The sequence below is a fragment of the Schistosoma mansoni genome, assembly GCF_000237925.1.
Source record: "Schistosoma mansoni, WGS project CABG00000000 data, supercontig 0136, strain Puerto Rico, whole genome shotgun sequence".
NCBI lineage: Eukaryota > Metazoa > Platyhelminthes > Trematoda > Strigeidida > Schistosomatidae > Schistosoma > Schistosoma mansoni.
In genome coordinates, this window is record NW_017386039.1 from 633,535 (window position 1) to 645,652 (window position 12,118).

The 12,118-nt window shown below is 39.2% G+C and overlaps 2 protein-coding genes across 2 annotated transcripts in view; one reads left to right on the forward strand and one right to left on the reverse strand.

The window, feature by feature from the left end:
• Smp_066420 (hypothetical protein) overlaps window positions 1-9,978 on the reverse strand; it is a gene marked incomplete at both ends in the record, with an annotated part of 81,733 nt that extends 71,755 nt beyond the window's left edge. Inside the window, one exon of the mRNA XM_018789297.1 lies at window positions 9,971-9,978. Coding sequence (XP_018646481.1) covers window positions 9,971-9,978 — 8 coding nt within the window. The remainder of the gene's footprint in view (window positions 1-9,970) is intronic.
• Window positions 9,145-9,948, forward strand: Smp_066430 (ae-1 binding protein aebp2, putative; the record flags this gene model as incomplete). Its single annotated transcript, XM_018789330.1, has 1 exon — window positions 9,145-9,948. One exon carries the CDS (start codon window positions 9,145-9,147, stop codon window positions 9,946-9,948), a length of 804 nt encoding a protein of 267 aa, XP_018646484.1.
• Window positions 9,979-12,118: the final 2,140 nt, after the last annotated feature.

The following is a 12,118-nucleotide window of genomic DNA, read 5'->3' on the forward strand; positions in this document are numbered from 1 at the left end:
ATTCGTGAACTTACACATATTGTTAAATTATTTCGTACGAAATGTCATGCATGGTCAAATATACATATCTTTCTCCCATTTCCATCTACTTGTTTGTGACAGTTTGATCCAGTAACACAATATTAACTCGGTATAAAATAATCCTAGGATCTACCGTTTGATAAGCGCTCGGCAGATACTTTGATTTAGCAGAAGTATAAGTTCGATTGGACTCTAGATGCGGGATTTGAGTGTGTTCTATTGTCTTTAGGCCTATGATTTCATGCCATCATATAATCCCAGTCTATCAGTGAGATAAACATCACTTCGTCAGTAAGATGTATTGCTTGGATCTACGTAGTTATCTGTTATTCTGTAACCGAGAATTCAGTCTTTGCAACAGCTCAGTCAAAGCATTTAACATATACAAGTGCTCGTGAAATAACAGACACATTGTCTAGCGTTTTACCGACTATGACATACAACTTACGAGAAAAAGTTCCCAGTTACTTTATGAACTCTTACACACCAGTCTTGGATTTATTTCCTCGGTTTAATGATACAAAATTACGTAAATCCAGGTCGAGGAATTCGTAACGAAAACATTTTGCAACATTTGTTAAGACAAGCTTCATGACACGTGTTTCCAGAAAATAGCGCTTTACCGTCCGGTTACAGTCTGTGGGACTTAACTATAAATATCCTGTCACTTAAAGTACTGTTGTAAGCCGAGTGCGCAAATTTGCATTTGATGAGTGATTAACATTAAACCATAGGTATTCGCCTAATATACTTTAGGTTACGCATGTCCAACTACTACGGTGCGCAATGACAATTAGTGTTGAAACTTAAAACAAAGTGAGAAGACTCATAATAGCAGTTGAACTGTTGAGGGTCACAAACTGTCAACGTGGAAACGTTTAATCAAGGTGTCATGGCTCGGTCATGTCGGCGTGCTCACTTTACACAGCCTCTTGAATCTTATATCAAATACATCATTGTTTTTCCACCTTGATTGTGTTCTGCAATGATTGTTGACAGAAACGCTACTGACGATCACGACAGAACGTTTCTGTGTAAACAATGATATGAATTCCATGTCTGAATGCGGCAAGTGATCCAGCAGAACAAGGTCTATTCAACCGTACCAGGATACTTTAATTCTCCGTACAATCCACAAATCTTTCAGTTACCAGTGTTCAGCAACAATATCAAAACACAGATTTTCTGTGCAATTTATATGGTTATAAGAAGATACATTCCATCCAAAAGTACGATATCTTAACAATGACGCTCAAATTATATGGCAAAAACTTTGTGTCTTACAGAATAACGCGCTATACGGTAAATAATTTGTTAATGATTACAACTGTGAAGTACCCATGAACCAGGAAGATGATTCCCAACGAGATAGGATCAAGATTTCTGACTGAAAGAACCAAGTCAACCAATGAACTTTTCCAGCGGACAATTAAAAATTGATAATAACCGACTGTCCTGTGGGGTGATCTTGAATACAGTTTGGTAAGGACTGATTGTCAACGGTCTGGCACCATACAACAACAAAGTGATATAGGGAAGAAAAGTCTCAACTAGAGTCAATTAACAAAAGTTTAGTTAGAAGTGACTGAAAGCTATGAGGATATGGTTACACAAGTCATGGATTAAGGTTTGTGTGGAAAACGGGGAGAAATTTGCTGAATAGCAATGCTGTCAAATAAGACTCTGAGGAGAGTCCTTCCAACTACTTGCGGAACCTGAACGTACCCTCGTAATGTAGTGGATAAGAACACCATAAGCTATTGGTGGTTTGGTTCGTTTCACAATAAGTGGAGAGAGCGGAGCGCCACATTGCTAATTAAAATACACGAACATTTCACCATTCGATGCACAAACACAGGAAATAGGATGCTCTCACAAAGCAAGAGAGTAAATAATTGTTCTAACCGTAGTGTTTTAATCCCAACTGAAGATCATCGGGTAGCTATCGACGAACTAACCTAGGTTGATACACACTCGCTATCTTACACTGATATCTAAATTCAGGAATTTCCAAATTATTATTGTCGGGCTTACATCAATACGTCCCTTCACTTTGAGTTGTGATAATACTATCTCCTCAGTCCTTTTCAATTGGGGACTCAACATTTTCAGTGCAGAAGTGCCTAGGGAAAGAAATTCAGTTGTCTTCCATTTCATAACCGTTTCGGCCACTATCTTGTTTTTGTAAAGATCAAAACAAAAATTAGAACCCATATATATATATATATTTAGGGTTTTGTTCTAATACATTAAAAACATTTTTTGAACTAGCCTATTTCCAATTCTCATTTATCGTGATTCATGCAATGGGGATCGCACTCACTGAGAAGAAAAATTAGTGTTTTCAAATGCAGCATGAATCTAAATTTTAGATTTCTATTCTGAGCTCTGATTTAATACCAAAATATTGTGTCCTATGAGAAATCGATAATGGAGAATGACAAATCAATTTTTGATGCTCTAGCCAGTGACTCCTACTTCCTTTTGTTTTTAAAGTGCACAGGAATACAGGATACCGGTAGAGTAACTTTTTACTCTTTCGATCCAACACAAAGTCACTGGATTCACGGTTATTATCTTTGGACCATTGAAGTTCACTGAAGATTCGGGCAGCTAAATTGTTGGAAGGGGTCGGGAATGTGAAGAATACAAATCAAGGAGACCAGGCTACGGGACTTCATGATGCTTTTTAATACGTTTTCGGTGTGTGCTGCATTTGAGAAGAACCAGCTTGTTTCGGTTGCGAGTCTTCCATGAACCAACGGAAAAATCAAATCGTGTAATCATTCTTTAAAGTTTTCACATAGCTTACAACGTCAGTGAGCGAACTTCGGTCTTCAGTACACAACGAGTAGGCGAAAACGAGAGATAACAAAGTCGATGAGAAACTTTTGACGCGGATAAGGCTCCAAACTGAATACATTCATCTGAATTAGAATTTTGCTAGAAATCTAGAAAACTCCTAGGTATGTAATTACTTTGGTGGTAAACCTTAAAGTAACTAGCTCTGTTGTTAAAAAAGCAGGGTCAACATGAAGAATGTTGCACAATCAATGAACAGAAAAACGACAGTGACATCAAAAAACTTGTTATAACTGATAGTAAGTGAGACACATTATCCATCATGGCTTGAAAAAAACGGCAAAACTCACAACTCCCGCCATCTAAGTAGACTGAGGTAGGAGATTCAAAACTCGTAGGAGGACAACTTGTGAGGTGTTAAGAATCGTGTATTCATCCCATTATCAAACGTAAGTGTACAAAATGGGCTCGCTCTGCCGTTTCTCCACGCTCAACTTGTTTTGTAAGTTCGAGATAGTTGAGAAACCCATATCACGAGGACCTTTCAGGGCTGTTGTGTTACCCAGAGGATTCGTCATTTGGTTGTCATCTGACGTGGTTAGTTTCCAGCTCAATCTATGTGACATAAGTATGTCAAAATGATTATAAACACAATCACTCTGCTCGATGTAATACAGCAGTCCCACAAGTCTCACAACCTAGATGCATTTGTAGATAGAAATAGGCACTAAGACCACTTTTCCACCGGTAAACCTAATGGTGGGAATAGGATGAATAGAAAGGCCTTGAGTAGTTTTGCGTCATGTTGGTCTCAAGCCTTACTTGAGTACAGATCACTCTTTGCACTATCGGACGTATATTCATTGAATGTACTTTTTGAGTCACCGGCTCTTTATTTCCTCCAGGTCATTAGTTTAACTTCCTTAGCAGGTCTTGATTTCTACCGAGAAAAATGCCGAGTTACTTACAACTAGATGTGTTATAGTCATGAGCTGTTTTATGCATTTTGAAGTTTTATTTCCCAATAACTAACCTAAATTTACGGCCGTACTGTTAGCGTTTACACAAGTCCTGCAAATTAGACTTTAATTTAGAAAATTGACGTTTGTCAAACATTGTTTCAAACTGAATAAGTTTTAAGAACATTCGTCAACGTTAATCAGCTTTTGCGTATATCTTCAGGTAAACATTTCCGTAGTGGTAACTATACATAACTGTTACTGTAGATATGTGCGTCTATCCCCGTCTTAACGCAAGTTTTTGTTTCAGGACTTGTCTGCATCGACACCTGAACTAAGGATAGAGAGAAGTGGTCGAAAACACTTATCTTGGATGTCTGATCAGCCCTAGCAGGTTGACGTCTGACGAAATCTCTGCATGGGTTCAAAAGGCCCATTTGGCTTTTGCTAACTTACGTCACCTGTGGTGAGGACAAGATATCCGTTTGTCAATTAAAGGAAAAGTACACTGCGTAGCAGTTCTGTTTTACTTCATGGCTGCGAAACGTGGTCATTAAGGGTAGAGGATACTCGTAAATTACTAGTATTTGATCACAAACATCTTGGGAATATTGCTCGCATCTGCTGGAATCATCGGGTAAGTAATGGTGAGGTTAGACGCAGAGTATTAGGGAATGGTGGAAAGTCAGTTGATGAGGTTGTTAATCTTCATCAACTGAGGTGGTCGGGCCACGTATTACGCATGCCCAACTACTGACTATCACGGTGCGCAATGATGATTAGTGTTGAAGACTGACGGAAAAGGATTAGGGGCGGCCAAACCAAAACGTGGCATCAGTCCATAAAGTCATCAACTTTTGGTCTGAGCCATGTTGGTAGATGCAGACTATTTGGTTGGGTCCTCGTGACTATCGTAACCAATGGTTGGAGACTCTGAGTGACATGACTCAGAACCGATCACAATGGCGTAGGTGTATACACTTGTCTTCCATTAAATCATGAGGATAAAATTACTTTATACCTTCCTTTCTACTTCTTAGAAAGAAGTTAACAAAAGGCACTGGATGTAGTATAGTCAACCGGATTTGGAGTTCTGTTATGTAATTATTGTGTAACTAGTTGAGTGTATATTTTCCATCACTGACTGGAGAAACCCATTATAAACTCTACTTGGTAAACCACAGATCGCAAAAGATACTCGCATATATCAGAACCACTAAGTAAGAAGTGATAAAGTTAAACATGATTTCGTTTTGTGTTTTTGTCCACCCAGTCTTTCTCTGCTAATAATAACACTGCTATTCTTGAATTCGTCTTGATATCTTGTACTGATATACTGTGAAAACTTAGACCGATGAACATATGTTCCAGATTTTATATTGCTTATGCTGACTGACTGACCATTCTACAGGCCATCACAATCTTTTGATTGTAAATAGTTTATGTAAATACACGTTACTAAATTTAAAGATTTCGTTATTTATGTCTTTCCAAAGCTTTTTCCTTTGGAGTTATCTTGAATACTACCATGGTAATTCAGCTTCCTTTTCAGGTCCCTCAATAAAAATATCCTTACATGATGTGGGCAGCCGCGAATTGACAACTGCTATCGCACCTCTATCACCACTTGAGATCATCTTGTTGACGATCGAATCCCTCTCTCGCCCGTTAATAATTCTTCCACCCCCCACTATTAACCCTTCTCATTTATCCCTGTCACCACGCGCCAATAATGCTAAGGATTTGAGTTCACGAAATGTTATTCCTTATCTCCTAAAACTACGCTCTAAACAACATATGGCTTTTAATGTCCGTACCTATATCAGATAGGACAACAAGCTTCTTTGGCTAGGACTCTCGAATCTCATCCCATCGATGTGTGCTGCGTCTACGAAACACACATACAAAATCCGACTACAGTCATTAATTCGACCTCACCTTATCAGTATAAAAACTCGGTGCAATTTACACTTCCAGTATCTGTAGTCCCTACTGCTACTTCCCGCAGCCCCACTGGTGTCGGTATAGCATCAAGTTCTAAAATAGAACAGGCTGTTATAGTGGATTCCAAAAGACAATCGCTTGAGCGCTATTCGACTAAACGGGGCAGCAAGGACTCGGAAACACAGGGATCCTGGCTGTTGCCTCTTCGTTATCTCTACCTACGCTCCCACTGATTTCAGCTTGGACGAAGTTGAAGTTTAATGACAAGCTATCCAACATCCTTTAAAAAGCTAAACGCTCTGATGTAGTGATAGTGGCAGGTGATTTTAATTCTCAAGTAGGTAGATAACCGTCTATTTATGACAAACACCAAGAAACGTCGTCTGACTAGATAACCTCCACAACTGACTTGTCGATGGACTGTTCAGACTTATCAAGGAAACGTATTAAAAATACAGCTGTCGGCGAAACTATCTCGGAAAAAGACTAGACTATTGTTCACTCTCAATTCAGGAGATTGGACGGATAGGCAGAACACTTTAGAAAATAGTTCAACTGGCCTTCAGCCACAATGCAGTCACCCATTATCTCCAAGAAACCTGAATGGCAAACTGATGTAGGTCATCCAAATCTTAGTGAGTTGTAAAAGGCTTTAAGCAATCTACAGCGATGGAGAGCAGCGGGATCTGATGGGGGTAACTCATAATATTCTTAAGGGTAGTGGTTTAGTTTTGGCAGTTATATTAACTGAAATCTTATTTTAAGTCTGGGAACTGGACGTAGTTCCATCAGATCGATCTCGATCACTAATCGTCCTAGTTTATAAAACACGACAAAAATTCTCTTGTGATAAACAGAGAAATCAGTTTAACTAATATAGTGTCCAAAATATTGGCCCCAGTAATGCTTTAATGTTCAAATAGAGCTCTTGTAGAACAAACTCGAGGAAACTAGGCTAGTTTCAGATCTTGACGTGGATGTATGGACCAAATATTAACCCTTCGGTAGATTCTGGGACACATACTTTTCGACATCCGACTATGGTTGTATTTCTTGACCTTAAAGCAATGTTTGACTCTGTTAATAACAAGGTTCTGTGACAGTATCTGTCACTGAAAGTACATTAACTTAGAACGGGCTCTGTACTCGAACACTTCTGATCGAGCTTATGGCGAACTGTCATTGGAATCGGTTACTTCAAGTGGTGTTCATCAGGGTTGTCTTCTTCATTTCTACTTAAATCTGTCATAGACATGCTTTTGAAATAACACTTTCATTGTCTGAATTTTTAGTTGATCTGCCAGTAGATTCACTTGTCGACTTGGAATACTCAGATGATATAGTTGTTTAGTGAAGACGCTGGCAAAATACAGTCTTCTGACCATCTTAAGCAACGGTGCAAACATGTTTGGCATGCGTTCTCTAACTCCAAATGTAAAATTTCACTTCAGAATTGGCTTGCGTCATCACCTGATTTAGTGATCGGGAGTGAAGTAGTTGAATCGATTGACCGCTTAGCTTATCTTGTGAGTCTCATCAGTGCTGTTCGTCTGGTATCTGACGAAATCTCGGCACTAGTTGAGAAGGCTCGATTGGCTTTTGCCGAATTGCGTCACTTGTGGAGTAGGCTAGATACCCGTCTTCCAATCAAAGGGCGATTTTACTGCGTAGTAGTTCATTCCACTTTACTTTATGGATGTGAAACATGGCTATGAAGAGTAGAGGTTATTCGCAGGTTTTTTTATTCGATCATAGGTGTCTACGAAGCATTGCTCATGAATTTTGGGACCACGGAGTAAGCATAGTCTAGGTTAAGAACGGAGTGGTGGTTGAAGATGGAAAATCGGTTGGTGATGTAGTCAATCTACATTAACTGAGGTGGTTATGACATGCATTTCGTACGTCCATTACCACCTACCTCGACGGGAAATGGTTTTTGGTGTAGGAGTAGGCAGGAAGAATGCGAGGGGCTGCCAAACCAAAACATAGCATCAGTCTATAAATTCACCGACAATGGGACTTAGACGTGCTAATAGGTACAGACTAAATGGTTAGGATCCGCGTGATTATCGTAACCAATGGTTCGAGACTCTAAATAACATGGCTCAAGATCGTTTGCAGTGGGGTAGGTACATCCATTCTTTGTCTCTACGCAACTTCTAAATTCCTCACAACTTCTATTGTACTTTTATTTCGCTAACTTATATTTTTTTGAGCCTCATCTTCGATGCCTAATCTTTCCTATTATCACTGATTCTGTTACTACCTCTATTCTGAAAGTTGGCCTGAAAAATTCATCTCTGTGCTAGTGGGATATGTAAACTTGAACCGATCTACATACATACAGATTCTACGTTGTGACTGACTGGATGTCGACAGCGTACATAAAAAGATTCATTCAGTGTTACTGGCTGACGCTAACGTAATGTTATGTTTTACTGTGGAAGTAGTATCGCACTTTGTGGCCTCTGTTCAACTTCTATTCCTTATAACAAATACTTTGAAATAAATCGTTCAAAACTTTTAAAGTTGGTGCTCTGAGAAATAACTAAGAAATAGTAAGAAAATCACAATTAGACTTAACATGTCTGACTGTCGCTGCTACCTTGACGTGGTAGTCGTGCTTGCCTATCGTGATAAATTAACCAGGCTATACTGGATAGAACAATCGTTCCTTAAGGTCCTACCATGCCAGGCAGATCTATTGAATAACAGTAAGACTAAAAGCAGCAAACCCAAGGTACTAGAGCGAAGTCGTACTGCTGACTGTACAGACGTGTGACGGCAGTAAAGTATTTCCTTTAGACAACCAGCATAACAGCGATGCTGCCTTCCCACAAGGAGGGATGGGGTTAGAAAAGGTCTACTCTAAAAGTGCACACCTCGCCTTACCCCACAGATATCCGTCTCCGGCGGTAAGGTCCCAACAAGTATGGAGCTAAGACTAAAATTACCCACAAAATGGTCGTGTGACCGACCTCAAGCAGTTGTACCTTGGGCACTGCGGTCATGCTATCAGGTCACGAAGATCAACTTTAACCCTATTTCCTTTTCAGGTACCTCAAGGAGAACCCTTTCACAGCGTAAGCAACCGGGAAGTGATAACGGCCCTCATAACAGCACTTAAGACCACAAACTTAGCATGGTTTATAGAAACAATTTACGTTAGTAGTTTCAGTTTGAATATATTGCGAAAAACCGTGTCTTTGCTACTTATTGGTGGCAGTTTTGTACATCGTGAGCGATCATTTTTACTAGATAGGCTTTCACATAAGTGGCAACCCCAGATCCATCATAAGTAAATGATTGTGTATATCTTCACTGTCAACAAATCCTTGTGTATTTTTCTTTGGTGCTTAGGATTGTATATCATGATGGAGCTGACGATCAATGACTGCCTTTAATTTTAACAAGAAGCATGACACACACAGTTTGCACTCAACTGAAACCTTCGCTGTCTGTTCGGACTCGTGCTCTAACAAACAAGTCCCACACTAGATTGGCCAACAAGCTGTCGTTGTTATCTGATTCTTTAAATCTTCGTCTGCGTCATGGGAACAGGAATGTAGGAAGAAGAAATCACTTCAAGCATCGTCATGTTTTCTTAAATAGGGATGAATGTTCACCTGACCCTAAATCGCCTGTAGAAGAAAACAGTCTCAAAGAACAGTCTGTGATCAATTCAGTCCAAGATACTTCTGCTTCTTCTGTTTCATCTACTTCCTGTGGGTCCAGTGGTATTTCCTCCGTTTGTAAATGGAAGGGTTGTGAGTGTGTTGACATTGAAAGGACTCAGTTAATCAATCACATTCAACAAATTCATGTCGTCCCACAGTTGTCTAGTCGGCGGAAATATTTTAGTTGTTTGTGGCAGGATTGTCGGGTGTTTGGAAGACCTAGTGTTTCGGCTGCATGGTTGGAACAACATATACTTCATCATACAGATGCCAAAGGGAAACCATTTAGATGCATTTTCGACTCGTGCACATTGCGATTTTCTACTTCCACGTTGTTAGAACGTCATGTTCAGCGGACACATATGCGCGCAAATCGTATCAGCAGTGATTCCTTGCCCAAAGTATCTCTAACTGACAAGAGCATAATTTGTCAATCACATTCAGAAGAAATAACTGATTTACAAAATTCATTAAAGAAATCTACTTCTCTGTCTACCAAAAAAAATTTACGCAAACGTAAGAAAGCGCGAACTTACCGAGGTTAGTCTATACATGAAAGCTTGTTAAATGGATGGGTATTATTGTAATATTAATACGATTTTCTTTGAACATTGTCAGTTATCTTATGATAAAATGAGTCAGTCAACCACTAATATTATGAATCTCAATCGTTTAAGGTGTCCAGGACTTGGGTTGCTCATTTTAATCTAGTACTTATTAACAATTCTGGCACTGGCCGAACCACTTAAAATTAGGAAGTATTAAATAGTTTTTTCCAGTTTAAGACTATTCAACATTAGAAAACTTCAACTCTGCACTATCAAAATGGCGATAGCGGATAATCTCGATGTGAGTGTAGGATTTATTTTGTCCTACAGATATGCTATTAAACTGTAAACACGATACTGGCGATCTCAGAGTCTATGTGAAAGCTATAGTCAGAACAAGGACAACTTGGCTTTAAACTTTATCTGTTTCTAAACATAAAAAACGATTAGATTAGTACAATAATTAAAGAATTACAGTCATTAAGTGAAACGCACAAACATACCGACCAGTATTGCGTGTCTTAATAAAATGAATAAAATTTATGAGTCACACTAATATAATAGGATAATAATGTCTTTCAATTGGTAAGTCACATGCAACAGGGATAGTTTACAGACACGTCAGACCAGATTGACGTGGTGGGAGCTTAAGCAACAATTTGATTGGTTAGTTATGGACATAACTAACATTCCCCCCCAAGCGGACACCACATTCAGGCTTCTCTACTGTCGCGCTCAAACAATCGGCCTCTTCCAGTAGGCACAGGTTCCGTATATCCCGGCTGATCTCTTCGGTTACTGTCTTCAGTCGAACTGTTCTGACTCGTCCATCTGGACCATAATTGACCTGTCTAACTATAGCTTTCGGCCACAGATTTCTCGGTGAGCCAGTATTGTTTACTAACACCGAATCTCCCGGTTGTCGATTCTTCCTCATGTCCAACCACTCGGATCTCGCCTGAAGGGTTGGTAGGTACTCCCGTAACCATCTGTTCCAGAATAGGTTGGCTAGTTGTTGAGCTTCCTTCCATCTCTCGTTATATAAGCGCGTTTTACTCATCTGCGCTTCGTCGAATGATACACCTCTGTAAACTAACAATAACTTATTTGGCGTAAGTACATCCAGGTCATCACAGTCGTTAACTAGCTTTACGAATGGTCGATTGTTCATTATCCCTTCAATCTCTATTAAAAACATCTCCAAAGACTCGTCCGTCAATACCTTTTGAAACAGTAGTGATTGTAGAATCCTTCTTATCGACTTTATAATGCGTCCCCATACACTGCCTCGATGACTAGCTCTAGGAAGTTTAAAACGCCATTCACAACCTCTTTCTAAAAGAGCATTTGCTATCTTATTCTGGTTCCAACTACACATAATCTGTCTACGATTAGCATTGGCTTTTTTAAATTTATCAGAACCATCCTTACTCTTATTCACAACTCGCACAAAGGCGTCTTTCCCAACACCATGTACAATACCACGGCGAATATGTGCTGTCTGCTTCTTCACGGTCTTATTTACTGACTTCTTTGTCAAAGTGACCTTTGGCTTTTTCGGTGTCTTCACTTTCGGCTTGGTGACCTTCCTTTTCTTCAGCTTCTTATGTTTTTACAAATTCTTCTAATATATGTAAGTTTTAAGTTGAACAGTATCATTTCCCCTTTGAAAAGTTTACGTCTAGTTTGAAGATTTGTAACCTGCTAGAAGGAAAGAAAAAACAGCTGGATAGAAAAGTCAATTGGTTTAGACTTTCTGGTTAACTTCATGAATGGAACCCTTAGTTACCTTTTCAAATGATTCATTTCGAATGGTTTTACATACTAAACATAGTTTTTTTTGAAGTTATTCAGTTAGAATTAGTTTGTACCAAGTTTTTCTTCACCTAAGTTTCGTGTTAGTTGACCGTCGTCAGCAAAGAGTATCCGTTGACTTGAGGAGACTGATTCTATCTTTTCAATTTGAATCCGTTTTAACCTACTTCACAGTATTAGACGTTACCACTGAATCATTTATGCTAAGACTAGCATCCTATAGAACTGAAACATTTAACCTGATCGATCACTGAGTAGTTAGCGACTACAGTAGCAAGAGTTTTCAACCAACTACCTCAAAGTCCTTCATATCTCATCATAATGCATGTGATGTCGAATAACTTAGACTAGT